Source organism: Planococcus citri, chromosome 3 (genome assembly GCF_950023065.1).
Source record: "Planococcus citri chromosome 3, ihPlaCitr1.1, whole genome shotgun sequence".
Classification (NCBI taxonomy): domain Eukaryota; kingdom Metazoa; phylum Arthropoda; class Insecta; order Hemiptera; family Pseudococcidae; genus Planococcus; species Planococcus citri.
The window spans coordinates 9,451,429-9,478,745 of record NC_088679.1 but is presented as its reverse complement, the minus strand read 5'-3'; the positions used below and the strand labels follow the sequence as shown (position 1 = coordinate 9,478,745).

The 27,317-nt window shown below is 33.0% G+C and overlaps 1 protein-coding gene across 8 annotated transcripts in view; it reads left to right on the top strand.

Moving 5' to 3' along the window:
- LOC135840435 (GATA-binding factor 2-like) overlaps positions 1–27,317 on the top strand; it is a 92,143-nt gene that overhangs the window by 30,181 nt on the left and 34,645 nt on the right. For all 8 annotated transcript variants that reach the window (XM_065356975.1, XM_065356972.1, XM_065356971.1 and 5 more), the window contains exon 2: positions 14,074–14,989. In XM_065356975.1, coding sequence (XP_065213047.1) covers positions 14,074–14,989 — 916 coding nt within the window. The remainder of the gene's footprint in view (positions 1–14,073; positions 14,990–27,317) is intronic.

Genomic DNA, 27,317 nt, shown 5'->3' with positions numbered 1-27,317 from the left:
TTCAAAGTTGCCAAAAGGCTTTGTTTCTATGGTAAAAATTTCTAAAAATTATGGTTTCGCACAAAAAATCCCAAAAAGTCTCGCTTTGTGGCAGAAATTATCAAAAATTACGCCCTGCTTTTTACTAAAAAGTTTGCAAAATAATTCATCTTTTTTGACAAAAATCACGAAAAATTGGCAAAAAGTCTTATTTTTGTAAAAATCGTCAAAGCCTTTCTTTTTAACAAAAATTATTGCTTTTTATCAAAATTGCTCCAAAGTCTCGTTTTCCCCAAAAATTACCATAAAGGTCTCGCTGTATTGCCAAAAATTCCCAAAAAGCATCACTTTTTGCAGCAATTATCAGTCTTGCATTTTGAAAATTTAAACTGTCAAAAATTATCGTTTTTTCGAAAAATTGCCAAAAATTGCTAAAATGCTCTGCCTTTTTGCCAAGATTATTGTCGAAGTCTTATTTTCTGCCAAAAATAACCAAAAGTCTTGGCTTTCGCCTAAATTATTGTTCCAAAGTCTCATTTTTTGCCAAAAATTGCGAAAAGTAATATTTTTTTTACAATTCCAAAAAGTACATATTATTTTCCATAACTTTGTCCAGTGTATCGTTTTTCTACCAGAATTCTTTTGCTGAAATTGTCAGAAATTTCGCTTTTTGGCTAGAAATTGCAAAATTCTCACTTTGTTGCCTCAAATTGCCAAAAAATCTTGATTTTTTTTTTGAAATCAAAAGGTTGCAAAATCAACTTTTTTAGCAAAAATTGCGAAAAAGTATCATTTTTTTGGGCACTAATTGCCAAAATATCATGTTTTTTTTTTGTTTTGCTAAAATTGTACAAGTTTCTATCGAGTTACATTTTTTGATTTTTATTAAAAACGAAAAGTTCCATTTTTTTGGAGAATTTTTTTTGAAGAAATGATTTTTGCAGACTTTTCTAGGTTTTTCATGCAAATTTGTGTAGTTTCGCAGATCTTTCAATCTCAGAATTTTTTGATTTTGACATACCAATTTCTTTGACCAGAAAACAAAATTTAAGAGAAATAAGAAGCGAATCTCACAGAATACGTAGTTATGATCTCACCAAGTCTATTTGAGGTGATTTATCCACAAAATTTTTAATAACGTAAAAATTTGGCAGATCTGAAAATTTTGTTGGCTAAAAAATTAAAATTGATAATTTAGAAACAGTATCTAGAGATATTTGGAACCTACGATGAATTGGAAGGGAAAAGGAGGGGCTTGAGATATCCCAAAATGTAAAAAATTAGTACTTACTTACTTCACTCAGTTTTGAACATTTTGTTGTCACGTTCATTTTTTACCTCTAAAAATTTTTTGCGAATCCTAAAAAATGTTGAAATAATTTGGGAGCGTTCAAACCTCTCTTGCAAATTAGGAATTCAGTTTTATTTTAAAAATAGATATAATAAATAAGTGCACATTTTTTCTTTCAATCCTCATCTAGCTTGTCCAGAAAAGAACGATCAGATTTGAACAGATGTGGTCAGATCCAAACTTCAATGTGATTAGATCAAATTGGATCTAGAATGTCCTGATCTGATCTGATGTAATCAGATTTAATCAAATGAGTATATAAGTTTGATCAGATCAAATCAAACTGATGTACCTAGATAGACCTGATGGGATTAATATCTGGACATTTTCTCTTTTGAACAGATGTTATTTTCAGGGTAGGCTGCGAAAAAAAAATCACCAAGAATTTTAACCAAATTCAGTAAAGAGCTTCATTTTGAGTTGAACGCCAGTAAGAAGAATTTTCAGTTCTGAAAGGTGCCGCTGGAGAAGAGATATGGATTCTCAAAGAAAGGGTATTAGTTTTTTTTTTTTTTTTTTTTTAATATCCCATCTTTGAGAACCCATATCTCTTCTCCAGGGGCACTTTGGGAGCTAAAAAATTTTTAAAGTGACTTTCAACTCAAAATAAAAATCTCCTCTAAATTTGATCAAAAATTTTAAATTTTTTTTCTCGCGATTTACTCCAATGATTTTCATATGTTTACATGAGCGCAGATGTTTTTAGATAATGTAGGGTGACTCATCTATCTTTTAGTGGAACATGAAATCCCCATTCACCCATCTGAATTTCAAATTTCAATCTCTCCTACACAGAGACAGATCACTCTATTTACTACTTCTCATCGAACCTTAATTTATTGTGAGAAAAACGAAGCAAAAAATCGGATATAATAAACCGTTATTATTTCATGATGCAAAAAGTTAAGTTCATTAATAACGAGCTTTTTTAACGTCACACGCGTTAAAAAAAATTAATTACAAGTTTTATCGTAAATTACGAAAATCACGTGTGCATGTTAAGCAGGTGTAAGGCGCAGAGTAAATGTAACATAATAATTACATCATTGATTTTGCGAAAAAAAATGTTACCTCTCGAAATTTTTTCTTCGTTGTTGTTTTTGGTTCAATAATTCTCAAGAGAGGCAAAAAAGATACTTCGTAAAAATCATTGAAATCGTTTCAAGCAAGGTAGACTTTTTTTCAAAAAATATTTTCCAATTTTAAATAAGTACCTATCAATTTCATGAGCAAATTTTTTTCAATACTTTTTAGGATTAAAAAAAAACGCATTCTTTACACTTGATTTATTTCTATAAGTATCACCTGTCTATCTTATCATGTATCAATTCAATACACATTAATGCCTCTTTCTCTTTACGTACCCACTACCCACCTTTATGTAAAAACTTGCACAGATTAGTTCAATAATATGAATACCTATATTACAATGATGAGCATTCTTATCGCAAAAAGCATACCCAATACATGTAAACTTCTTCGGGTTATGCTATACGTAAACGTAAATCCTTCGCTTTGGTCGGAACATGTAATGTTTTTCGAATGTTCTTTCTACCAGAAAATTCTTATCGCTTGAAAAAAAAAGTTCAAAGTCTTATGTTATCGTCAGTCTGCTGAGTTTGAACTGCAAAGCAGCTAACCCATTAACACCTTAAAAATACGAACGTGTGGGTGAAAAGGTGGAGAAGACGATCGAGTTTTATGTATTTCATTTCATTCGAAGTACGAACGTATAAGTATAGGTAATTTCACCAAATATACGAGTACGAACAGGTACATTGGTGGTTTTTTCCTCTCTGGCTTAAGTATATGTAGACCAAGGTATTGTTGCGATGTTATCAGTATTTGTCGGAGGAAAATTCCATTTCTATAAAGTTGAGAAATTATTCCAATGTACGAATTTAGAGCGAGTTTGTCAGAAGACCAAACATCTTCCATAATCCATCCTATGTAGATCTAGGTACAGGTACATATTAGATGACAAAAAAAAATTGAAAAATTTGCCATTCTCGACTTGACATAAGAACTGTAAGAGTTTTAGTTACGCGTTATTAGCAGGAAGTGTTATCCACGGACGTTTAGTTTAGGTTACGACTGCGAAAAAATATATACGCCAACAAAATACACCGTGTACGCATAAAAATGAAGGGAAAAAAAGTAGGGATAGGTTTAATTAGCTAAGCTCTCGTGTACCAGCCAGCATTGTAAAAACAAATCGAGAAAGTCGTAAAGAGCCAACATTCGCGTCCCAAGTTATTTTCACTATAAGGTGAATTCAGACTGGCCGTATCCATATCCATAGATCGCAGGTTCAACAAGGTCTAAATGCGGTTTAAATATTTCGCAATGTATCGTCGAAGGTAAAAAGAAATGTACTCAAAAAGTTCCCAGTTACCTTACCTACGTTGAGGGCAAAAAAACAGCTCTGACCTATTTTTTTATGGAGGGGGAGGGGGTCATCAAATTGAGTCCGTTCTCAGAAGCGTGGCTATTGGCTATAAAAAGGTCCAGTTAAAATTCGAAAATTACCCCCCCTCCTCCCCCCTTTTAAAAACTAAAAACTTCTTATTTTCCAGAAATTCGGTGATTTTGTTCTTTTTTTTTCAATTTTTAATATTTTTAACTCGGATTTTGACGATTATTTTTGAACTTTCTTACCTTACGCTTTCATTGAAGTATTTTTCACGTTCATTTTTTTAAATTAGAAAAAAAAAATGAAACAAGTTTTTTCAAAAAGGGAATAAAAAATCATGATAATTGTTATCTTTTCCGAACAATTCATAAGTATTTTATTAAAATGACCGAATAACTACGTCCACCTGAAAATTGATTCCATAAAATCATCGCACTGTATTTCTCCAGTTTTTCAATGTTTTTATTTACAACTTCCAAACTATCACTCGACAAACGATAAATTACGATTGTTATGAAAACATAGAGTTGTAAAAGTAATTGACCTGATAAACGAACTGTTCCCTTCGTCGCATCTCGAACCGAAAAGATAAGTGTATTAAGCGATAAAAAAGTGTAGAAAAAATGAGCCTTCTTTGTGTTATCTGAATCGAATGAACGTACGGTCGTGAAATATGCAACCTAATTCACACAAATGTCTTGTATACAACCTAACGTTTATATTTGAGGCATTTTTTAAAAAAAAATTCAGACTTGGACGAAAGGAGCATAAAATTATGTACCTATATCGAAAACAGAGAGTGGACTACCGAACAAGTTTGTCCTGCAAGCGAGACATAATGAATGTTGTATGTGTTTTTGAAAATTTATTGTTCATTTTTGAGTCATTCTTTCAAAAATTAGCTGAAAAAAACTCAAAAATTCTAAAAAAAAAAAAATAGTACAACTTTTTATTTTAATGAACATTTCAAAAAATTGTTTTGAAATTATTTCGTATTTTTGTTAATTAAATTTGAAATAAAAAATCAATTAAAAAAAATCTTAAAATGTAATTTTTTGAGGTTTTACTCCATGCTTTTATTAATCACACGTGGAATTAATTTTCAGACTACGTAAAATTTTCTAGAAATTATTTTTTCTAATTTTCATGTTATTAGGAGTACGATACCAAAATTTTAATTTTAACCCTAAAAATGAAAAAAAAATCTCAGAAAATTACAGAATCTCTGAGAAATTCCAACATATTTTTCAAAATCTTTAAAAAATCCTTTAATTTGGGGATCAATCCCATAAGTTGGCAACCCTGAATTTTAAGGCCAATTTGGAAGTGAACTGGATCTTTCATTTACAAAAAAACAACGTTTATGGTAATTTTTTTTCATTTTTTGAATACTACTTACTCAAAAAGTAATGTGAGGAGTACATTAAAATGCATTTTTTTAAAATTGATAAAAATATGTCAATTTTTACTATTTTGATCTTTTTGAAAAGAAGTAGTACATATTTTCTTGGTAATCTTTGAAATTTTCTGAATAGAGATTCTGAAAAAACGCCACCTGAGTTTTTCGATACGTTAATCAGTATAAAAAATTGAACTTGGGACAATTTATTCATAATTTTTCAGTATAAAAGTCCCTGAGAAATTCCATTTTTCAATTTTTCAGATAATTTTTTGTGCTCGAACAGATGGGAACACTGATTTTCACCACATCTCTAAAAAGCTCTTCTATGGACCCACGAACTGTGACTGTAACGTTTCATCAGAAATACTATGCTGAAAATTTTTCAAATTTCAACTACAAAATTGTTTTTTTTTTCGACTTAATTATTTTTTTACGATTTTCCAAATAGTCAACAAAATGTCTCAATTTTATTAATTTTTATCAAATTTGATAATTTTCAATTTAAAAAAATCTAATTATTGAAGAGGCACATTAAAAGATATATTTATGTACTTTATTTTTAATCAAGTTTTTCCCCGAAAATATATTTTATTCTTGAGGATTTAAAGCATATTTTTATTATTCTGTGGCATCAAAACCTTTTCTCTTCAAGCTTTTTTTTTTTATTGGAACTGTATCATCATTATTGAATTGGTCAATTTCACGAAATTTTTCACCATTAACTTAATTTTCGGTAGGAAAAAAGCCACGAGCAGAAAAAAATTCGAAAAAAATTATTGTGATTTCGTAATGTTTTTGGCAAAATAATTGCATGAAACAAGTTTAATTCCAGAAAGTTACTAAAACATCTGATTTCCGTTCTATGACGTTAAATACCCAAGAAGATGAAGAGAGAAAAGAGAAAATGAGATAAAAAAAAAACTTCTCCTAGAAATCATCATAATCGTACGAGTATCGAGTAACAGTTGAAAAAATGATGAGTAAATTTTTTCATCTAGATAAATTGAAAAATTTACTACAGATAGATTTTTTTTACTCTTCTTCTCAAATTTTTGTGACTTCCACTAAACGACTGAAATGGTCCATTTTTCATTACAATACTCGAAAATTCAAACTTAACTACATACTTTATACTAATACGTCGAAGCACTTGTTTAAATGAGCTCGTGCTTCAACAAAACCTATTGCAATTTGCATTACAACAAAACTAATAGGTACCTGATGGATTAATAACGAAGAACGTTAAAACACGACGATATTACGTCAACGATTATTACATATATCTGGCGGGAAAAAATTAATGACAATTTGTCACTAGGTACTTAATTAATAAAATTATTTATAACGTGTTTCTTCGAGTAAATTATAACATGCAACTTGGCATAGCTCTCGCTTACAAAAAGTGCTTCTGTGACTTTACAAAATCTATAAATGCTGTGCAAGTGTGCAACGATGAATTGAATTTTCACCGATGGATTCAAATTTTGAATAGAAAAAGATTCAATGAAAAAAATCAGTATCGATGGATTTAGAAACGAGTCAATGAGTCATCGAAGATTGAAAAAAAAAACAATCGTGTTACCAAAATTTTTACGTTATTTAGCCACGCCTGATAATAGTCGAGTAGGCAACTTATTATTCGAGTCTTTCGTTATCTATGTTAGCGTTTCGGTTATAGTTATTCAATTAGGGTGTTAACTGATCGCGAGTCGTATTCGAAGAAATTTTTATCAATATTAAAAATGTCCTGGAAGGTTCTTTAAATTTCATCATTTTACATAGATACGTTAGCAAAGTTACAAATTTATGATAACGAATACGCTTATAAACTTAATTATTGAATTTAAAAAAAAAAAAAAAAAAACATCATGACAGCTAAAAATAGTTGAAAATTCATCTGAAAAGACTTCAAGAATGGCTTAGTAAGTTGTAGCTTCCAAAAGTAAGTTGAATTGCTTTCAATCAATGGTGAAAGGGGGTGAAAATGGAGTTCATACAAAGTTTCTGTTTTTTAGCTAAAATTACTCAAAATTTTGATTTTTATTTCTCTTTTTTTCAAGGTTTAGAAAAATGAACTTCAGCGTCTGAATTTTCTGTTACGGATGTTTTAAGAGATGAACAAAGAATTATGACATTTTTTTCTGTAGAAATTAATTGTTCGAGTAAATTTGTCGGTGACTTTTTTTCCCATCTTTTTGCTCTTCGCCTTCAACTTTCGAAATCATTCCCATATTTGATTCAATTCGTATACATACCTATTAAAATAAATAAATAAATCCGAAAGTAGAATCCTAATCTGGAAAGTATAGGAAAATAATTATACCTATCGAGGTGGTAATTTCGAAAAACAGGGATTTCCACATTCAAAATAAGAGACGTAAAGCGTGCAAAGGAGTCTGAGAGAACGATGAGTCACATTCGTAATCACGTGACAAATGTAATAGATCTGCTAGAAAAATATGTGTGTACACTTGTCTGGCTCAGTCAAATAAGTAATCGTGTAGATAATTTTGTCACACACTGTCTAATCTAACGAAATAATTATGAGACGAGATTTTTGGCATATTTGAAACCCCAGACTAAAATATGTGCATATTAGTAATGTATCATCGAAGATACGAGTACAATTACCTACCAAAGTACAACAACGTTGCAATACCCTAGGGATCTGATAACCCAAAACATGTTGTTCGCAAGTCTCAACCCAAACCCACAGGCCATAATAGCCTTTGCCTATCCAGCAGACGAAAAATCGCCTCTCGGATCTCCGACTTAAATTGGTACGTTATTTACGATACCGCAGTAATTTACAATTCATTGATAAAAACGTCGACGCGTTTCATTTTTTTACTCAAAAGTCGAATTTCGAGATGATAAGCTTATCTTATAATTCAAGAGTCGTTGTAATCTCAGCACATAAGTATGGGTTCATCGATATCAGCTCAGCCTCCTCCTCGTGTCTTTTTCAAAACAAAACATTTATCATCGTCACTTTCAAAAGGTCTAGCTTGATGCGCGCACTAGTGGACGATTTCACGGATAAAATGACATATTTACAGCGTTAAACTTTTACTAATATCTCGCCTTCGCTTCGTTAATCATCCTCATCGCCCTAAAGCAATACGTCCGACGACACATCGATGTTTTGCGGTCATTTGTAGGCGTTACGTCATGTTTCTTATCATGCTCCTCGCAATCACAACTGGTTCGCGAGTTTATTTATTATTGTGTGTTTTTTCACACTTTTAACACTCTTATCTCTATAGTTCGCTTTCTTTGTAGGATTTTAGTGCTGTTTGGGTGTTCTAATGCGGCATATTGTTGCCTATATACATACATAGTGAAACCGATCGTCTCTTATTGTGACTTTTGAGATCATTATTTGCCTACAAGAATAGGCAGATGTAATTTCTAGGAGATGAAAGGCAATTTCACCCACAAAAAATCAGGGTATTTTGATAAAATTTAGCAGAGACCTTTATTTTGAGTGTTAAAAGCTACTCAGAAAACTTTTTAGTTCCAGAGGTGCCTCTAGAGGAGAGAAATGGGCTCTCAAAGAAAGGGAATTTTTGATCAAATCGTGGCTTTTTCACTCTTGACCTGTTTTGGGACTTTTAGAGTCCTTCTGTGCAATTAAAAATTTTAAAATCACTTATTTTTGGATACATTTATACGTGTTGAAAATTTGGTTCTTCTCTAATATTTCGCATTGATTGAGCCAAAACATCGAAATTCATTTTTCAGTCATTATTAAAAATTTCAAAAAATCAAAAAAATTAAAATTTCATAAGTTTTTGGTAATTTTTCTGGAAACTTTGCAATGGGCAATATAATTATAACTATCCGAAAATTGGCACATCTCCGTTCCAAAATATTTTCCCTGTTTCAGAAATTATACATTTTGATGTTTTGGCATGATTAATGCGAAATATTGGAGAAGACAAATTTTTCAAAACACGAATGAACAGGTTGGGTGGCGACAGGAGTGGAAAAACATGATTTTTTTTTTGAAAATTCTCTCTCTGTGTGAGTCTATTTCTCCCTTTCATGGGCACTTTCCGAAGCTAAAATGTTTTCCGAGTGACTTTCAACTCAAAGTGAAGATTTTTGCTGAATTTAATCAAAATCTGCTGACTTTCTCTCTTCTCACCCGAATTTTTACCACACAAAAGACAATTTTTTACTCTATTTCATGTTCTGTAGATTCTGTATCTAGATATAGGTATGAAAACTCCGAACAAAAAAATGATCAAATGATCTTTCAGTTGATCAAATCTAGATAAATAAGTATACCTACCTACGTAAAAGCAGAAAAAAATTGAATTCAAATATAACATCGATGCAGCAATATACAGTCAATTACCATCAATTTAATCATACAACGAGTACATCCCATAATGACGAAAATAATTAAATTCAAAGAAAGAAATGGAAAACATCTTTACCAATATTCGAACGTAAATTAGATTCGTTATCGATAAACGTGCCAGAGTATAAATTTGTCTTCAACGAACAAATCATCGAACCTGATAAGCAGCAGCGAAATTATTCCAATGTAATTCCTCATGTGTGTAAATTGAATTTTGCTTCGGATTATACGATAAGGATAAATTAAGTATACCTACTTACATGATGATGAACTTTATTGGAAAAAAAATCATCTCAAACGGAGATTTCTTCACGGAAACGTGATCTTTTTCTCGAAGAAGAGATTTTAAAAACGAATTTCAGCTGCTCGAAAAAGAAGAAAAAGTCCGATAAGGTGTAAAACACGAGCGAAAAATCGGTTGGCGAAGAGATTATCGCTGCTCAAACTAAAAGATTTACAAATATAGGTATTCTTATCTTCGTCCTCTCCCCCCATCCTCTCCCCTCCCCCACCCTTCAAACATATTCTACGATTTGAAAATTTAGAACATGAAAATTTGTGTTTTTTTTTAGGTATTTTTAAAAATTTTTTCATTTAGAAAGCGACATTGAAAAATGCAAAAGCCATATTTTTCACTATTTTTTACCACCGAAAGTATTGTCAATTTTGGTATTTTTTTCATTTGCAAGACATCATAAAAGGCCCTCAACATACCTACACAATCAACCTGAGTTTGGACAAAATTCGTTAATTTTTTTATGCTTCATAATCAAAAAAAGTCGAATCGCACTTTTTTGAAAACCCCTGATTCTCGTTTTGGATGACTCATCACAAGTACAAGACTCGAAACTCATCCTGGATATATTGTATAAATTCAAATAAATTTAAATCTTCTTTTAAAAAAAAACAAAAAAAAAACATGATAAGTGCGTTTGTACATATAAATTGAAAAAAAAACACATTATTTTGATAACCATCATCTCTATCAAAAAATTCCAAAACCCCCCTGTCAATTCTACGAAAATGAACCTGCATCCATCCAACATTACTATTCACCTGTCCTAAATTACAGCAAACAAGACTATCTCTCCAAATAGACTCAAATTCAATGACCATCCCAGACAACCCTTCTGAAATCCAAAAATTTATATTTAAATTCAAATTTTTAATTTTTCTGAAATTATAGGAGCATCAAAAATTTGTCTGATTTGACAATACGTTTGAATATAAATTAAAATAGAAAATCTGGAGACAGCAGGGTGGAGAGGGGAGGGGTCTGAAATGTCCTAAAATTTGAAAACTCAGATCTTCATTAATCATTTTCAAATATATTTTTGTTGCTGCGTTGATTTTTTTCAGCTTCAAAAGGATAATGTGGTACCCCATAAATGATAAACAATTTCAAGAACATAATATAAACCATCCTTCCCCAACCTATTCCAAGTCTCTCATGATGTTCCAAAATTAATTAGTTCTGTTTAATTCATAATAGGCTAGTAACATTCTTGAAATAAGCGAATTTTCATCCAAAAATTTGAGAGCACACAATAGCTCAGTAATTTTACACAATTTTTTCATACCTCTTCCTGTGAGATGAGATCTTCCCAAAAATAGGTTTTTCGCGTTTTTCGCCAAAAATAATTATGTTATGAAAGAAATTGCTAGGTATTATGCTACATTATATGCATAAAATTTGCAATAAAAAATTCTCTCATCATTCGTTTTATTGAACGTAGTTGAATGTTGACGACTCGTCAATTAAAAATTAAAATAAAAAAGGACGAATTTGAAGAATTTAATCAAAATTAACGCGAAAGGAATGGTAATCTGAGTATTTCGACATCTTAAAGGTGTTCCTGAGTAGACTTTTATGTTTTAATACCTATGCTCAAAAATTATTACAAACAAACGATGAAAAGTTGAATAATATTGGATGGGTTTTTTGCGATTATTGGTTCTCGTGGATTCGAATTCACCAAAACTGAATACAAGTAGTGAATCTTCGTAAGAAACATGCTTTTTGAGAACCGAAGTATTCATTCTTCATTTTTTAAAGGCTGCTTTGATTCATATTTTGCTTGCATTGTTCGGCTATTAAACTTGTTTATAAATGCTAGATCATGTGATGATGTGACCAAGAAGTCGGAGCACTCCAAAAACCGCACGTTTCTCGACAATTTTGCTCACTCAAATTCACTTTTTTTTCAAATTGAATATGAATTGTTTGTACTATACGGTTTGGTTATACGAGTAGGTCGCGAAATAAAATTATACTTAATAGAAGATTTTGACCGAATTCTGTGTGGATCATCATTTTACTTTGAAAATCATCTCAGAAAAATTTCAAGCTCCGGAGATCCTCCCTGGAGGAGAGATATGAGTTCTCAAAGAGGGAGCATTTTCGAAAAAATTGTGTTTTTTTTGCTCTAGCCTCTCCTGCTTTAGAAAAAATGTATGAGTTCCAAAAGATATTTTTAATTAAGATTTTGCATCGACCTCGGTCATTGTGATAAAAATCCAAGACCATCTTTTAAGCTTCTACTGACTACTTACTGAGCAATTGAAAATTTGGAAATCGCTTATTTTTGGGGTAAATTCGTGTTTTGAAAATATTTTCTTCTCTATTAATATTTTGCATTAATTATGCCAAAACATGGAAAGATATCTTCTTTGAAACCATATGAGTATTTTGGAATACAGTAGTGCCAATTTTTTGGTCAATATTGCCAAAAAAAACTTCAAAAAATTGGTAAGATTTTAGCTATTTTTATTGATTTTTTCCAAATTGGAAATAATGGTCGAAAAGTTGGCACTACTGCGTTCCAAAATATTTCCATAATCTTATAGAAATGGTATTTTCTTCTCTATTAATATTTTGCATTAATGCCAAAACATGGAAATATACTTATCTTCTGTGAAACCGAACGAGTATTTTGAAATACAGAAGTGCCAATTTTTTGGTCAATATTGCCAAAAAAAACTTCAAAAAAAATGGTAAGATTTTAGCTATTTTTATTGATTTTTTTCAAATTGGAAATAATGGTCGAAAAGTTGGCACTACTGCGTTCCAAAATATTTCCATAATCTTAGAAATGGTATTTTCTTCTCTAAAGATATCTTCTTTGAAACCGAATGAGTATTTTGAAATACAGTAGTGCCAATTTTTTTGGTCAATATTGCCAAAAAAAACTTCAAAAAAATTGATAATATATTTTAGCTATTTTTATTGATTTTTTTCAAATTGGAAATAATGGTCGAAAAGTTGGCACTACTGCGTTCCAAAATATTTCCATAATCTTAGAAAATGGTATTTTCTTCTCTATTAATATTTTGCATTAATGCCAAAACATATAGAAAGATATCTTCTTTGAAACCGAATGAGTATTTTGAAATACAGTAGTGCCAATTTTTTTGGTCAATATTGCCAAAAAAACTTGAAAAAAAATTGGTAAGATTTTAGCTATTTTTATTGATTTTTTCCAAATTGGAAATAATGGTCGAAAAGTTGGCACTACTGCGTTCCAAAATATTTCCATAATCTTAGAAATGGTATTTTCTTCTCTATTAATAGGTATTTTGCATTAATGCCAAAACATATAGAAAGATATCTTCTTTGAAACCGAATGAGTATTTTGAAATACAGTAGTGCCAATTTTTTTGGTCAATATTGCCAAAAAAAACTTCAAAAAAATTGGTAAGATTTTAGCTGTTTTTATTGATTTTTTCCAAATTGGAAATAATGGTCGAAAAGTTGGCACTACTGCTTTTCAAAATATTTCCATAATCTTAGAAATGGTATCTCTTCTTGTTTTGGCATAATTAATGTGAAATATTTGGGAAGAAAATATTTTCAGAACAACAATTTTATTTATTACCTACCTTAAAATAAGCGATTTGCAAAATTTCAACTCCTCAATAAGAATACTTAGAACTCTAAAAGATATAAAGTGATCTTGGATTTTGATGGCAATGTCCTTGGTCGACTTATAGAAACTCAAATTCATGCTATGTTTTTGGAACTGGGCAGTGAGCAATATTTCTCAAAGCAAGTTTAGTATGGAATACTTAATGAGAAAAAAACACATTTTTTTCGATAATGCTCTCTTGGAGGGGCAGTATCTTTCCTGCAAGTGCAAGAGTACCTTTGAAACTGAAATTTTTCAAACGTGACTTTCAACTCAAAATGAAGATCCCCAATTGAATTTAGTGAAAATCCTCCGACATTTTTTTGGCGATCTACTCCAAATGAATACATACATAGTTATATAGGAACCTTTTTTGTTGCAAATTTTGAAGAGATGAGAGAAATTTTGTCGAATTCTCGAACATTTCTCTCGACTGCGATCCCTGATTTGAACAGGATATCATCATGCTTGCTTAAAAAAAGGCATCGTATTCAATTCAATAGACATAAGTATCTCCTAACAGAATTGCAATTTGCTAGTATTATTCTTTCATTTATAGTTACCTTAACCTATGCAACTATAATGATCAATAATTTATTATCAATCAATGATAATACCAAAATCTAATCAATTTCGTTAATTTTCTGATTACAGCTCGCGAAGAATTAATCGAAGAAGAATGCGAAACCAGCGACCATCCGGCAGATCAGCCTCAACAACAACCAGTCTCCGGTCCGGTTCCGGCCTCAGTCCCTCCACCACCACCACCACCACCCTCGCACCAGCAACATACACCCGAGGATGGTGAACTTCTCAGCGAGCATAACTCGGTCGTCACGGCGCACGAAGATGAAGAAACCGGTCTCGACCAGCAACCGCTCTCGGTCGCAGGGTCGGATCGCGGTAGTGACGCGAGCGGACAAAATGGCGATCCGCTGGCAACTCGGAACTCTCAAACTCCGCCTTCTCCTGCGCATGGAAGGGCAGTACACATCACGCCTCCGGACACTGTTGTAGTCGAGCAGGAAATAGTCGACGAGAGTAAAGTACCGAGCAGTATAGTGATTAGAGAGCCCAACGGCGAGTTTCATTTGAGCTATGTTAGTACGAAGGAAGAGCATGTTATAAGATTCGCAGACGTTAATAACTTGGAAAAGCTTAATAGATATCCGGAGAACCTCGAACAGCCGCAGAGCCCAGAGATGACGTATCCGCACACGCAACAGGACGAGCACGCGATAAGATTTCCCGGCGACGTTGATAATTTGGAAAAAATACGCTACCCCGAAGCTCTCGAACAGTCCCACAGTCCGGACATGGCTTATCATCATCAGCAGCAGCAACAAGCGCATCAGAATTTTCTATTGCATTGTCAGAACAACGAAAACAACAATATTCATCCGAAAGAAGAACAACTGCCCATGTCACCGCATTTCCATCTGTCGCCTCACGAAAATGCCCTGTCAGTAGCAGCACACGCCGCAGCTCATCATCAGTCACACTTTCATCTCGCCCAACAGCACGACAATAATGCCCATGATCATCAAAATGTATCATCTAATTATTCAAGGTAAGCGTTACAACAACCGTTCGGTTTGTCTCATTATCTAATCTAGAATATGGTTTAGTGTTGGTGTTGATAATCAGCTGAGGGATGAGAGGAGGGCCGGAGGTGTAGATTATCTAGTTGCATGTACCATATTATATTATATAGAGATAAGTAATGTGTTTGAAATTTGACGTTAATCCGGGTTTTTAATTCTCATCCCAAGTGTGTGATAGAAATATGTAGATGAAAAAGTGTCGAGAGATTTCGATATAGTGATTTGACTTTCGAGTATGATTCAAATTCGAAAGGGCAGAATCCTCGAGGGATCTTTCAGAACGTTCAACTTTCACGTAGGGTCCTAAAATTGACCAATTTTTAAGTTTTTTTGAAAAGTTGAAGATGAAATGATTGATTATTTTTTCGTTTCGAATCGAATCAACAGGTGTGATAAGTTTCGTAAAGGCGAATGTTGTGTAAGGGAAGGGGGGAAAGTAGGGTAGGTATTGTTCTGGTGTGAAAATGCATAATCTGAATATCGAATCAGTCAGAAAATATAGGTCATATTATTTCAAATGTGCAAAAGCTCTCCCCCCCATTTCATCGCTTGATATACTTATTTGTAATTTGATAAGAAAAAAGGACACATGTCTATAAGTGAGATTACCTATCTATACCAGTTCTTGACATTTTGTGACTTGTGAGTAGGTATTGTAATGTGACAAGGAGAAAGTACAATATTGACCATGCAATACCCCGAATTTATTAGTTACTTCTGCTATGTATTTATGAGAATAAACTTATCATAATTTAAACATGAAGAAGAATTGAATGAAATTGAGAGCTTTCCGCTATAAGAATTTCCTACATATTGCTCTTATGTGAGTAATACAGGTCTTATCTTTAAATTTTCGACTAAAAGAACAAATTACATTCTGTTATCAGTTGTATTTCTAATTATTTCCTTTTATCGATTATAATAATAACATGTTTGCATGCGATGTACTTTTCTACCCCTACCTACCTCTACATTGAGAAAATTGGATTTTCAATTTCATCTGCGGGGTAATTTTATTTTCGAATTTAAAAACGATGAAAACGAAAGAATTTGTTTTTTTGAGATTTGGGTTAATTTTTATCGAAGGAAACATACCCCTCGAAACACACTTTCTCTTTTTCCGAAATGAGGAAAATTATTAGCCTAAAAATTGTTGTCTAAAAGTTTAAAACACAATTTGATAAATTTTCGAGATCTTTGACCAGAATTTTCATTTTGGAATTATTGTTTCGTAAAAAAATCTAAATTCTATTCGAGAATAAATTCGAATAATAAATTCGTTATTATTTTGAAATAACGAATGAGGGGGGAGGGAGTGTTTGGATTGATCAAAAAATTCTCAAAAAATCCCAACAATTTCAAAGTCGGTACCTAACTATCAATGTGAGATTTCCCACTCGATCAACAAATGTTCAAGGATGCTCACCATAACCCACAATATCAAGATTATGAGTGTGTGTTATTCTCACCCCCCCCCCACCACCAATAATTAAGGTTTTTTGAGATGAAATAGAACTACAAGCAATTCGAAATTATTTTTTGAATAATAAAAATGCATCGTTGAGAACTTTGTGTTTACTTTATTTACTTCTGAACTGAAAATTGTTTCATGAAATTGAATAAGTAGAATCCCATGCTTTATAATTTTGGGAAATTTTCATTTCTTGAACTGAAAAGTACAAAAATTATGGTCCAAGATCTCAAAAATATTTTCAAAAATGTATTTTAAATTATCGACTATTTTCAGACTGGATATTAATTGTTCATTTCGAATTGTTGGGGGGGGGGCATTTTTTCAATAAAAGTCAGCCTAGATCTTTCATTATAAGTGAAAAAAGGTTCATTCAATTTTCAATCATTTTTTTGAGGTGTACAAAGCAGAGGCGTAGCCAAGGGGGGGGGGGGGGTTTGGGGGGTCGAGACCCCCCCATTGGCGCAGGGTCACTGCTAAAATTTTACGATTAAAATTTCTCGTTTCTCCGCTGCACATGCATAATATTACGACAAACCAAATAGTTGGGTATAGTAATGAATAAATAGGTAACAATAAGTCAATTCGTATCACGTTCACATCCTCTGGCTACTTAAATTCTCAAATGTTACGTTTTTTGTTTATTTTAGCTATTCCTAGGTACCTGTTTTAAAATTTTCAGTCTTAAGAGACTTATTTGTCGACTTTTTTGGAACTTGATGGCACATTTTTGAAATATTTTGCTCTCATTGCTCGAGCTGAGTACAGTTTTTCTATTTCTAAATTTTTTTACACCTGTTCAAGGTACATAGAGCTACCTAACTCTTGAAAATGTCAAATGAAATTACGAATTGACTTCCTGTAAAAAAATCATAATTTACTGAACTGCTCACATTAAAAAAAAATTGTTACTTCTCAAAACATGATATTTCAAGAGCTTTTACTCTCACTTTGTTCGGGCCTTTTTGCTTAATTTCTAAAAAAAAAATCGTTCAAAAACTGAAATTCTGAAGCATAAATAATGAATCTCGTCCTATAAAAAAGCATTGTTCTTTTACATATCAAAATCATACTTTTCAAAAGCTTTTGCCCTCGCTACGCTCGGGCTAATTGTTTTTTCTCTCATCATGAAAAAAAATTGGACCTTTCTCCAACAACCAAACCCCCCCCCCCCCCCTCCAGATATGCTCTGGCTACGCCACTGGTACAAAGTTCACATTTCTGAACTGAACAAAGCTGTACTGAAGATTTAATAAATCATGCAAAAATGCATTATTATAACTAAAATTTTAGCTAGCTGCTAAAATGTATTTTTAGATTTTTGATGAATTTTTAAAAATTGAATTCGGTTCAAAAATGAAAAAAAAATCTAAATTTCATCAAATTGATCTAGAAAGTTGAAATTGTATACGTACCCTATTTTTGACTCCTCGAACTGATTGGAAATGGTTTCCAACTATTTTGAGCAGCTTGGAAGCCTCCAGCAGATTTTTAAGAGTTGGGATTTCTATAAAATTTTACTCGCTGAGGTTGGGAAGCTAAAATTTATACTTTATGCTCCAATTTCAACACATCGAGTCGATTGCAGGTGGTTTCCAGTCGTTTTAGAGCCTCCAGCCATGTTCAAAATTCCAATTTGATTTCTGCTAGTTCGAGATCATGTAATTTTCTCCATAAATAAGTATCAAAATCGCGACTATACCTGATGAGCTTTATTTGGACGATTTTTAGAGCAATCTTACATCTTTGAAAATCTGGAATTTCCGAAAATAGAATGATACAAACTTCAAAACAGCTCGAAACCTCATGTAATCGATTCAGTGTGTTGAAATTAGGTTATAAAGGGAATGATTTTACTTTTCAAACTTGATTGGGTAATATTTTGTAAAAATTTCAACTTTTAAAAATTTACTGGATGCTCCAGAACTGCTCGAAACTGTTTCCAATCGAATCAAGGGGTCGAAAATTGAATTCAAAGCAAATTTCAACTTCATAGATCAATTTATAATACAATTTTGTCAATTTTTACCACATTTTAAAAAATTTACCTAAAATCGGAAAATACAATTCGAGCCCTGAAATTTTATCTGGTGGTGTATTTTTGAAGGACCTTTCGATTTAGCTTTCCCTGGTTCAAAATTTTCTTCTTCAGTGGGATGGTCAGGTTATGCCTTCCTTGTAGGTGAAAATTTTGACAAAATAATAAAAAATCTTCAATTTTGATGAAAAATTTGAAACCACGATCGACTTTTGAACCTTTGGAACGAATTGCAGGACTCGAGTGTAGCTGTACTGGGTTTGTGAAAAGTTCTCAATCCAATTTGAATATGTAGTTGAATTCAATTTTTTTCAATTTTCTTATTTTTTCGAGAGTTTTCAACACTCATTTGACTCGAATAGATCAACTTTGAGACCTTTCCTAAGGTTGAGTATCTTAAAATTCGGATATTTTTCCTTATATGAGTATGATAGAGAGCCACCCTGAGAAGCAGCATTCTCACAAAAATATCAATAAAAGTGATCATCAGACTGAAAAATTCCAATTCTGTGAAGTTGACTACTTTTCTCACTAAAAAATTGGAAAAATAGTTGAAAAATCAGAGTTATTTGACCACCTGCTATTTTTATCCTTCTTTTACCTAATTTTCCTTCGTTTGATTCCACCCCCTCTACCTCTCCTTCTCTGTTGAAAAAAATTATATCAGATTATCAGATGCTTTTTTTGAACCTTTTTCTCGAATCTGAGTTGATGAAGCATTTCTGAAAATTGTCTAAATATTTTTTTTAAATCTATCTGATTTTGGTTTCTGTTATCAAAACCCCATTTTCTGTCAGTTACATTGTGAATTTTTTAAAATTTTCTCTCTCGATTTGTTTAAATCGATCTAAAGTAGACTACTAGGTACCTACTTGCTAGACCAGGCAAAAAGGTTTAAATCTGAATTAATCTGGGTTTTAAAAATTTACAAAATACATCCAATGAAATCCTATTGGGTTCATTGAATCAGATTTTGAATCATTTTAATGAGATTCGATCTCCCATTGAATCCAATAATTATTTACGTGGGTCAGGCAGATCAAAATGGATCTGTTCAGCTCTGTTTGAATGGATTTAATTAGAAGATTCTATTTGTAGATCCAACTAAATCAAAATTTTATCCAATTGGATCTCATTAAATAGTAGGAATTTTCAAAACTGTGAATCAATTTGAATCTAAAACTTTTTTCCTCAGAAAGTACATTAAAATCTTATGTAATCTTTAGGCCTTCTTGATTGGTTCATTTTTTCACATTGGAATTTTAAAAAATTGATAGGTAATTACATCTTTTCTTTTCCTCCAGCAAAAAAAAAAATACCATTACCTCAAGTACATGATTCCTCACAAAGCCTCAATTTCTCATTTTCGCCAACTCTCAACTCTCAAGGGAATAGGGAGTTGTCTCTTAGGTGCGTCAAATGACAAAATTCATTGTGGAAAAATTCGTTACACCGGTTTTTCTAGTCGTAGTACGAGAGAAAAAACAGCGAGAAATTTTGTTTTTGAAATTCGAAACATATTATTGCTATGTTCTTCCCGCCCTTTACGGCGCCTGAGGGAATTTCTGCGTGTAGATGGCATATAAATAACGTGTAGTCGTGTGTATATAGTACTTATTGGAACAGAATGAGTTTTGTAAATTTTTTTTTTGGTGTTAATTTATGTCCTCGAATAACAAACGCATAATTCTCGAAAGAATAATATTACATTACGGTCGTTGTTGACGATTAAAAACGATACCAAGTGTTTAACCATACACAGTTCCTCGTCCTAAAACAGGCATCGAAAAACGCTTGTTTTTATACCATTGGGAATTACCTTACCTACGTATAGTGTATAAGGCTATAGGCGCGAATTCTTCAGGCTTTTTTTTCTCCTTCGAAATCGGGTGCTTCGTGTCGAGTTGTTGATGTATTGTATTGCATACTACTTGCATAAATTCTCCAAGGGAAGTGCGAAGACCGGTATGGTACAAGGTTTGGCCGAGAAATCGTTACAAAAAGCCCGCATTTTTCTTTTACGAGCGCGAGGAAATGTTACGCGAGCGAGAAAATTCATCCTACATGGTGAAAAAATTGGTCAACTAAGTGTAGAGAAGAAGTGAAGCGAAAAAAGAGCCATCTGGGCGACGATGCGTGGCACGAGGACAAGGAACTGGCCACTGGGGGATGTGATGGTTCGTTTGATAAAGTAAAGACTATAAAGATGTTTAATTGATAATCGATGTTAAAACGAGGATTAATTATTTAGAAAAAAAATTAACCGAGGGGGCAGGCTAAATTTCAGACGCATGCTCTGGCACGTGGCTGAGTCTCGTGCTGTAGCGGATTTTAAAAGTCTTTTTTGCAGCAAGGGCGGGTGTTCATTGTTTAATTACTCAAGTCGGAAAATTATACCGTTATATCTTCTTTAAGAAGCATATTGCACATCAAGACACGAGCCAAGACCTATCAAAACACATCCTATGGGGGCAGCTGCATCTCTTATTGATATTTTTGTACTCTGATGTACTTTTTCCTTCAATTTTCTTTCAAAGTACCCGGAAAATATCTCTAGAGACGTGTGCTCGTTTATTGTGAAGGTTAAAACAAAAACTAATCACTTCGCTGATATCATTGTTCTAATGATTTATTTTCACACTGAGACATCTGCAAAAATGAAATATAGATAAACCACCCACAGTTCGCGGTCCAACTACGCAAAAAAAATCTGAGTAAAGAAAGATACTGCAGTCTGATAAAACCGCGTATTACGATTCTAAATGAGGAGATGTTTGGTAGACTGCATGGCCCTGCAAGTTCCTCTGACCTACTTTTTACATTACTTGTATCTTCTCATTCACCAGTCGAGGGCGCTATTTTTTTTCTACCTTATAAGAAGTAGTAGTTGCTCGCGAAAAAAAATCTATTATCGAAAGTGACAATAGAGACGAAGACAAACTAAGCCACCAGCATTCAGTGACTAATTGCAAGATGTTTACGAGGGTAGAAAACAAAAAAAGTCTTGGATGGTGAAGACGGTCTGAAACAATAGTCTTTAGTACATGAGGTATATTGGTGGTTTATTGGAAAAATTAGAATAAATGCGTAATAACCTAATTCCAGTTGCTGTGTCTATAGGTGTGCCTTCTGTATGGTGAAGTGAGATGCATTTGTCATCACCTATGTAGGTATATGGTAGTGTGTTGTACATCTCTAAGAAGGCTTAGTTCTATTGAATCAGGTGTCACGTAAAACAGTATGAAATCCTTTGTTTACTTTTTTAAGTAATGAAGATTTTAGTTTCTTTTTTTTCTAGTGAATGGCAACTCTTTTTTTTAAATTTTTCATCGAGTTATATTTTCATTAGGGTTGATAACAGATTTTTCTCGTTTATCTTATTTTTCTTATCTCTCATTATAATTAGTTTTACGCAAATTATTACTCTCTAAATTTGAAACAGTCAATTTCACTGCTTAGCAGTCACGACATTTTGCCTTTTTAAAGCAGTAGTTTTGTTTTACTGCAAAACAGTGAAAAATTACTGAATTGGTCAGTAAAAAATCATTTTGACTGACCAATTCAGTAATTTTTCACTGTTTTGCAGTAAAACAAAACTACTGCTTTAAAAAGGCAAAATGTCGTGACTGCTAAGCAGTGAAATTGACTGTTTCAAATTTAGAGAGTAGATATCCCTTCTACTCCGCAACCCACACAAACAGATGGTTGAAAATACGAGAAATGCTATGATATATAGAAAGAAGGAGAAATAGAAATAATGTATCAAGATTCTGACTGAAGTTCGGGTCCATTTTGGGTTGAAATACGAGCCTTGTTCTTCGAAGGTAGATGAATCAATCATCCTGCAAAATAGGATGAATGTCAAGTAAATTCGGAAAACCCATTGCTCATGCTAGCAGCTCTATTTTTCTCGGAAATGGGAGAGGGATAGAGTGAAATTTTACAGTAGATGACGAAAGATGTCGAGGGGGGGAATTTCGCCAATTTTTACTCAAAAATCAGGCAATTTCGTTATTAAAATACTAAATGCACCTGTTTGAAGAAAAGAAAAAATATGTGCCTTAATATTTCTGAAAATAGGCCACATTATTCTGATTAAAGATTTTTTTTGTCTGAAATATTGAAGTAAATGCTTCTAAAATTTTCGTGGTATGAAGGTCTTGAACGCATCGAAAGGCCGGAAGAGGTGAGAAGATTGAATGCTCTGAAGTTTTGAAAATTAATATTTGCTCCATTTTAAAACATTTTTTATTCACTTTGAGCTCTACAAAAACGAATGAGATGCTCCAAGATTTTTGTAATTACAATACTCTGATTTGAGGAATGAGAGACCTGAAATAGGCGGAGGAGGGAGGTTTAATGTTCACTTATTTTTTCAACTTTTCTTCGAATTTTATAACAATTTAACCCTCTCTCTCTCTTCATTTTCCTGTTCGAACTCATCCTGCATTGCAAATGTCTCTATTAGAGTGTTTTTTTCATTTCGCTTTTTAACACTCTCTCCCCCCCCCCCGGTTGATTTTATGAGAAAATACTCCCTTTTTTTCGTGAACTTTAAAATAATGGTCCCCAGTGTGCCCCTAAAGTTGAAAAAAAATACTGGTGAGTAAACTATTCGAGATGAAACTCTTCTGAATACACAATACACATGCAACATCTTTTCCAAGAAAAAATCTCCCTCGGTTTTTCAAACAGTATTTGCCCCTATTCCCCGCAGGCCTTTTACAGAGCCCTTCAAAATCGAAAAAAATCCATAATAATTGAAATCAAAGAAGAGTTGGTGAACCTTTTTCAAAAAAATACTCAATTTCTGCGCCAAAATTCGTTCAAATAGTCACATTTTTAAGGGGGAAAAAACATATCCTCCTTCATCAGCGTTGCTGCAGATTCCTTTGAGCAGAGTCCTCCTAAAATCGAAATAATGAAAAACACCCTCATGAATCTTCTAAAAAAAATTGAAAACATTTTCTTAGGTTCTTTTTTTTTTGACATTTTTCAACTTTTAGGGTTACAAAAATGTATCCAGAAAAATTGTGAGAACTTGGATGTTTTTGAAAATAACTATCGACTTCTTTCATATTTTAATTTTTTCCTATTTTTACATTTTGCAGTGCCTTTTCAAAAGGGGGGGGGGGGATTCGACATTACTTCGAGCATACGGAGTCATCAAAAATAATTCTGACGCAGATCTAATTTGAGAATTTTTTTCAATTATTTTTTACAACATTTTTTAAACAAATTTTCATGGGGGGAGGGGCTTTTGGCATTGTTTCATTTTCAACTGCCGAAGACCTAAAATTTTCAGAATCCCCCCCTCCCACTCCGTTAAATTATGAACTGTAGGAGGTATTCTTGGGAGCTCACTTTTTTGTATGTACCTTCTTTTTCTCAGTTTATCTTCACTCTCAAGGTCTCGATGCCCGGAATATGATCGAAGTAGGTATTTATAGGTACTTCAAATTTTCAGAGGAAAAATTCCTAAAATAAATGATTCAGCTGTAGGGGGCGATAGAATCCTAAATTTCAAAGTAAAAACCATCCCCTAATCCCAGATTTATGAACAATTAAACATTGACCAAACGTTAGTGGATTCATTGATAAAATACTTCACTGTAATGACGTTTGAAACAATTCGAATCCATCCCCCTGGTCCCTTCACTTCTGACCATTATTCCCCATCAGATTATTATAATTGAAGTGTAAAATTCATGTATCCTACTCTATCTCACACTTGAGGTTATTTCTGAAGGTTGATGCTGATAGAAATCTACCCTGGTTCAATATTCGTGTCGAGTAAAATGTATGGTTGCTATAAATTAATATTCACTCATACCCCTCCTCCCACCTCTTCACCAATTTTTGGACCATATCTTTATTTCTTTCGTAGAGTGTATCTTAGTTAGCAGAATGTCGAAAAATTTCCTAAACCCCACAAAAGACCTTACAATTAGATGAATATTTTTAAAAAGGAAAATAGGTCCACACTCTACCCCCCCCCCCAATTTCAAAAAATATCGTGTTACAAAATCACCAAAACTCAAGTACCTATCGAAGAAAACAAAGAAAATGCATCGAGATGACAAATCAACCAAAATATCTAATTATTTACCAACAAAAAAGGCAATCTAGAAAATTCGGGGGGAGGGGGAAGATTTTCCAGGAATTATTCGACAAGAAACATCATGCGAAAAGAAATATACGTTCCTTGACTGGAAGTATTCTGACACCTTGCATAAGTAGGTACCTATTTTCCGATAAAGTTCCTCAAAAACTGCGGGTTTTCCCTGCCAGAGTAGAGTAGGTATTGTTATCCGGAAAGAGAGACTCGAGAGGAACCATCAAGCCTCGAAAAAATTACAAGAAACGTTAACTGATAGGATTTCTGTCTCAATTTTTCATACAGGTTTAAAACAAACAACTTCTAAAGATCTTTTCTATTGTTGGCTCTGACAATAATACAGTACAGCGTGTTGGTCTTTTATTGGACTTTGGCACTTTAACTGCGTGTAAGTAAAATCTTTAGCCTGAAAACAAACCACCTCGAATAACAAAGTGTCTTGTATTGGTACAAAGTCTGATTTTCGCTACATCTGGCTATATTTACGAGTACTGTACATTATGTATCAATTAAAGCTACTTTAGTTCAATGTTGAATGACGTCAAAACAGCTCATCACGCCGATGCCTGTATCGTCAGTTGAGACAAACAGAGATGGTAAATTGTATGATTTTTTTGCGTTTCGATGTAGAAAATACATCTGAAATGGGAAAAAATGATGAAAAGAAACGCGAACAAACCCAGTAAAGAGATTTTTGCTTACTGTAGAGCATTCTTTTACTTTATTGTAGGTATACGACTCGTTGATGGAATGTCTTAGACGAGGTAAGAATGGTATTAAAATTCGCGTAATTTTTCTTATTCGCGATCGAAATTTGCATCGTGTTAGTTTTTTCATGTCTCATAATCGCAAACACCGCGTTTGAATGAATTGCCATTTAAAATTATAACGTCGTTGATGGTGGTTTTCATTATTATGGTTCGAGTTGGTTGCTTGAGTCGGGTTTTGCCTGATATACCTATATTTCATTTCAGTAGGTACCTACGCAGTTAGTTTGTATTTTTTTTAAAATAAATAAATAAGAAAATCTCTGAGATAATCCTGTTCCTGTTTGGAAAATAACCATAATCAGGTCTCAGTTTAGCTGAAATTCGAACCAAGAATAACAATAGATCGATTCTGGACTGATTTTTTTGACTGTCGAAGCCTAAACTTTTCCCTTTCTACTCCTCATCCAAAATATGGTACTCAATATGGACTCGTTGGGGTATTCTAATTATTCTGGAGACGAAAAAATTGACTCTCAAGTTCTTAAAATCCTATCTCTACATCCTGTCTAATTTTATATCTCGTTACAATCCTTTTTTCAGCTCGCCTTACGCGATATATATGTAGGATATGAACGAAGAGACTAGAATGAGATGTGAAACTGACAGTTCTAAGTTACGTACCAGGAAATCCTTTAGATAAATTTATAATATGGACGATAAGGGAGTCCTCTATACGTTTATGTACGAATAATATTCATTTTGTATGTATAAAAAACTTCAAACGAAAATTCTATCCATCCTGCATTCCTTGAAAATGAACGTCACGTCAGTCCTGTTGTCGAAGGTTTATACAGCCATTTCATTCTGTATTGTATAATATTATGTTAATGATGGAAAATTATTAATACATCTATCAATGTAATGCGGCGCTGGTAACATTTCAAAGTCAAACGCACATCGTCTCACAATACTCGTAACATTGTAGAGAGATCAAATTTCGCACAAGCGATACATTCTTGGCGGATTTTCTTGATCTTTGCGAGGTTGGCGTATTCGTCATATTTTTCATTCATGTATTAGTTTATGAAAATTACCGGTAGTGGCGACGGCGAGTCTACTCTTCGGCACCGGTAATAAAATAAAAATTAATATATGTAGCTCTAGACCGAGACTATAATATCAACGGTCAGGTTGCAGATGAACGACACAGGAAACGAAAATCATAACAAAGTAGACGCCGAGAAGCTAGAGTTTTGCTTCTTTTTTGTTTTCCGAGAGGGAGAGCGAAAAAAAAAGTGCAAAGGAATAACAATCTCCGAATACAGTAGCATAATAATATTCCATATCGAAATATTTAATTCTATAACTTTGCTCGAGTCGAAGAGTGTTAAATGAAAAGAACTCGTGAAAGTAAACGTAAACAAAGCATCGACTGAATATAGTAAACATGATACGAATGAAAACAAAATTTTCGTCGATCGATGTAAAATACGAGTACTTATAGGTAATGTGAAATATTACATCAAACAATAACTCATTGTATATGTACGATGCATATTGCATGCAGAATACTGCTTGATAAAGCAGATGATGATAGGTTTAGGTAGGTACATGAGTATTCGGTATTGCATTATAGGTATCTTTCTATGAGTGAAATACCCATTGAAAATCAACAACGAAGTGCTTATTGTATTAATCATTCGGATACCGAATAAGTATCTTACGTGTAGAGGACTATTGGATCTATAATGTATTATGGTTTATTTGTGCATATTTTATTATTAGTATGGGTTTAGGTATGCGTTTGTGTTCGAGCTTGGTCAGGTATACATGTCATCGAGTAAAATTAGGTAGGTGCGTGTCTTCAATTTCGGTGAAAGAAGAAAGCTGTTTAATGCGGAGAATTCGAAAGATTATCAGCAGAGATAAGGCATGAAGCTGAAAATAAACATTGGAG